The following is a 4,693-nucleotide window of genomic DNA, read 5'->3' as shown; positions in this document are numbered from 1 at the left end:
GGGGGGGGGGGGGGTGAAGAAAAGTGGGATGATAGTGGAGTGGCCAAAATGGGGTGATAGATGTAAAAATAAATATTAATACTTTAATTAGGTTTAAGTTTTGCTTGTGAAATACAGTTGTTTTAAATTTGCTGCAGAAAGTGGTCTATATTTGAGGTGGGGAGGGTGAGGGTGGGGGCGTTAGGGATGTGGCCTGGGTGCCAAGGGGGCCGCAGCCTGAAAAAGTTTGGGAACCACTGCTTTAAATGATAATGTTTATTATAAGGTATGTAATAAAGAAAGATTTCTACCTTCACCGTAAATGTTCTGCCATCAAAAGTGTCTATTTTTTATAATTTATGCTGTCTCTCTCTCTCTCTCTTTCTTTCTTTCTTTCTCGGTGTTTCAGATGTACACTCCACTCCACACGAGCTGTGCAAATGGGCAGGAAAATGTCGTCAAGTTGCTCTTGGAATTGGGTGTAGAGGTAGATGCTGTGAATGTCTATGGCAATACTCCGCTTCATGTCGCCTCTCTCAATGGCAAGGATCTGGCGGTACGAGAGTTGATTCTCTACAATGCAAACATCAATTCTGTGAACCACAGAGGCATGGTGAGTACTAGTCAACACCTCCACCACCATCTCCTCCGCCTACTACTCTTTCTCCTGTTCTGGCATCTTCAGAATATCTTGTTCAAACTCTAAACTTTAATTCATTTTTTTTTATTGTTATTGTTGATGTTTTGGGGGTTTTTTTCATTTATTTTCAACTTATTTACAGTACACATTATTACTTACACACACATACACACACATTCACACTGGTTGCAAATGTGTACTTGTACACATGAATACATACATTTTCGCCTACATGCACACAGTTTCTCTTGCATACTTACACATACCCACTTGCATGTATACACACGCACATATCCACACACTTTCATGCACTCATTCATTTACGCATACATACGCTCTTGCACACATGCATATTCATTTCATGTGCACACACTCACGCACATTACATCAATTTCTATTTTCTAGATTTGTCAACTTTGTCACACACACACACACACACACACACACATATATACACTCTCACCCACATACAAAAACATCCACTCACAAACATTGATCTATCAACTGAAAATTTTCAGGCCTTGTTAACCTTTGTAAGTTTTGTCTCTCTTTGTATTTTTGGCACTTGACCCTGTAAAACACACACGCACTGAGCTGCGAAAACTGCTAATTCCATTTATCTTTTGATGATGGGCTGAGTCACTCATGTCACTTATACTGTGCTGTTTCATATAATATAAATTGCACCCATCTACGTTGTATTTATGTAGGTAAAATGCACAGAAGTGCTTTTATTATATACCAACTCCAGAAACAGCTGTAAAGAACTGTCTACACTTTGCTATTCAACACTTACAAAATTCTCACCAGTGATCCTCTGGATTTTACTTACCTTTTCAAGTTGAGTCAACATGAAGGGCCTCTCAAATTATTTTCCTGGATTTGTACCCATCTGCTCTAAATCACTATGACCTTTCACTCTCTGGATTATATTTGGTTACCTGCTATATTGATGTATTTTATTCTCTCCTCTGTATGAATATGCTATAAAAGATTTGATGCCTTCAATTACCAGTTCATAATTTATTCTATTCTACCTGCTATATATATAATCCCAAACCATCTTGTCTTGCAGACTCCTTTACACTACGCTGCTGCATCAACCCATGGTGGTATGTGTCTTGAACTCCTCATTAAGGCAGGTTCTGATCCCAAAGTCCAGGTAAATTAAGGACTATTTGCTTACTATTTATTGACCATCTTGTTCTGTTTACCATATTCCATTCCCTAACTGATCCCATTTTGTGATATTTATGCAGGGCTGTAGCTGTTGTCTGTGGTATCCTAACTGGGTCATCAGTTTTATAAAATAAACCAGTGATCCTTGACTGGGGTCCATATAAAATTTTCTTGCAATAAATTGGTTATACTATTGCTGTACACAAAATATTTTGATAATTTTTTTTTATACAATTTCTAATAATATTTTAAATATATAATGGGATTTTTTTTTAAACATTGAATATTTATGGTGCCTAGGAAAATCAAAAGGGTCCCTAGGTAAAGAATGGTTGAGAAGCATTGAAATAAACCTTACCTTCACTCCACCCCACTCCCAACACCACTACTACCAACTCTAATACATTACACTGTTTGTGGGGTTACTGTCTTACTCCTTTCTGTGAGATGAGTTTCATAGCGTTACTAGAATATGGGTTACAGAATCTGTGTATTTGCGTGTGGTTTAGAGTTCACTTTGCAACTACATGGTTTTAAGTTCAATCCTTCTGCATGGCACCTTAGGCAAGTGTCTTCTACTATAGCCTCAGGCTGACCAAATCCTTGTGAGTGGATTTGGTTGATGGAAACTGAAAGAAGCCCATCCTTTATGTATATATCTGTTTTAGTGTTTGTCTCCCACCACCGCATGGCAGCCAGTGTTACGTCCTCGGAACTTAGCAGTTCAGGAAATGAAACCAATAGGATAAGTACCAGGTCTAAAAAAAATAAGTCCTGGGGTTGATTTGTTTGTCTAAAACCCTTCGAGGTAATGCTCCAGCATGGCTGCAGTCTAATGATTGAAACAAGTAAAATACACTCCTTCCTCAGTGCTACAGACTAAAAACGCGGAACATTGGTTCAATGAAGCCGATTGTCCGCAGGTACCAACACTAAGGTTAGGTTACGCTAGGAGTGGCTAATATCAACAATTGCATTATGAAAGACAGAGGAATAAATAGAGTACTGTACTTTTAATCAAGCACACTATCCAATCTGACAATGTAAAATGCCTGTACTCTATAAATATACATTTATAATACAGGAAGTTCATTTTTAATTTGAAATCAGATATACAATGGATGGTGAAGAGGTGTTGTTGATATGCCGTGATTTTGTCCACTGCTTCCGAAATCCGTTAATGGGAGGTCCGTAGTACTGAGGTATAAGTATATAAAAAAAATATATATATATACTTAAAAACAAATTATGTAATAGAGTTGAATGGGCTAGTTTGGAAGGGGATCAAGGATTAATTTAATTAGTATTTCCCGCTAATTCAGTGTCTTCTTTTGAACAAACATCCTGTATCTTTCCTTCAGACATCACTGGAATCATTCATTCACCTGTTTGTACAGCCGTTCCTCCATTCATACATTCGTATATTCATCCATGTCTCTCTCTTGTTGTACACTCTTCACTTCAGTGCACTCCCCCTGTCTGCTTTCAATGTAGTCGCAACCATAATTGCGTTAGCTGTTTAGATGTGCAACTAGTCACTCCTTGGATGCAGTCCCCCTGTAAAATGTCTGTTAGTCTTCCTCACTTCTATGTCCGTTTCATATTTCTCCTTTCTACTCTTTCTTTCATCTTTCTCTCTCTCTCTCTCTCTCTCTCTCTCTCTCTCATGTATATAAATATATATAGATATAGATGTGTTAATGTTTGTGTTTATGTATAAAAACAAACCCTAGTAAACTGAAGGATCACTCAATACCTTTGAGTACCATACTTATATTATTCTACAGTAATCCCTCGACTATCACGGGTGTTACTTTCCAAAATCCCCCGAAATAGGTGAAAATCCGTGAAGCGGAAACAGTACTGTACTGTATATATTTTTTCTTTATCTTTGTAATTTGTATATATTTTTTTATTATAAATGCAAAACAACACCACAGAGGAATTGACATAAGCTTAAATAATAAACCATGATATGGAAAGGGATTACAGTATTTCACGAGGCAAAAGGTTGGCACTTCGTTCAAAATTTCAGTGCTATGGACTGTCTGAGAGATAGTGCATAATTAAAACTTGGAAGTAGCTGTCAACATTTTCTTCATTAGATTGGCAATGCTGGAGCACGGCCTTGAATTATTAGTCAATTGCATCAACCCCAGTATTTATATTTTGTTTTTAAACCTTGTACTTATTCTATCGATCTCCTTTGCCAAACTGCTAAGTTACGGGGGAATAAACACACCAAATCCAGTTGTCAAGTACTGGTGGGGTACAAACACGATGACACACACGGATATATATATGTATGTATACAATCGGCTTCTTTCAGTTTCCATGTAGCAAATCCCCTCACAAGGCCTCAATTGGCCTGAGGCTATAGAAGACACTTGCCCAAGGTTCCACAGAGTGGGACTGAATCAAGTGCTTCTAATATATATGCATGCATATATGACTGTGTTGTCCACTTTCCAACCACATGGGTTTCAGATCATTTACTTGACCAGCAAATAAGGGTTGATGACAGAGCATCCCGCTATAAAACATGTCTCAATGACATATTCCTGTAACCCGGTTCTTGTGCGGGTGGCACATAAAAAACACCATTTCAAGTGTGGCCGTTTTCGTGCGGGTGACACGTAAAAGCACCCACTACACTCTGAGTGGTTGGCGTTAGGAAGGGCATCCAGCTGTAGAAACTCTGCCAAATTGGATTGGAGCCTGGTGTTGCCATCCGGTTTCACCAGTCCTCAGTCAAATTGTCCAACCCATGCTAGCATGGAAAGCGGACGTTAAACGACGACGATGATGATGAAATGTATGCACACACACAACACATGCCTCTGTCTATATCTATGTATATTCAACTATCTATCTATTATATATATATATATATAT

General features: G+C 38.2%; 1 protein-coding gene across 4 annotated transcripts in view; it reads left to right on the top strand.

Moving 5' to 3' along the window:
* The window catches only part of LOC106869704 (serine/threonine-protein phosphatase 6 regulatory ankyrin repeat subunit A), a 144,860-nt gene that overhangs the window by 55,937 nt on the left and 84,230 nt on the right, over window positions 1–4,693 (top strand). For all 4 annotated transcript variants that reach the window (XM_052970837.1, XM_052970834.1, XM_052970836.1 and 1 more), the window contains exons 6-7: window positions 389–592; window positions 1,695–1,781. In XM_052970837.1, coding sequence (XP_052826797.1) covers window positions 389–592; window positions 1,695–1,781 — 291 coding nt within the window. The remainder of the gene's footprint in view (window positions 1–388; window positions 593–1,694; window positions 1,782–4,693) is intronic.

The sequence above is a fragment of the Octopus bimaculoides genome, chromosome 9 (genome assembly GCF_001194135.2).
Source record: "Octopus bimaculoides isolate UCB-OBI-ISO-001 chromosome 9, ASM119413v2, whole genome shotgun sequence".
NCBI classification, from domain to species: domain Eukaryota; kingdom Metazoa; phylum Mollusca; class Cephalopoda; order Octopoda; family Octopodidae; genus Octopus; species Octopus bimaculoides.
Note: the sequence above shows the minus strand (reverse complement) of the source record. Positions and strands in the feature narration are given on the sequence as shown.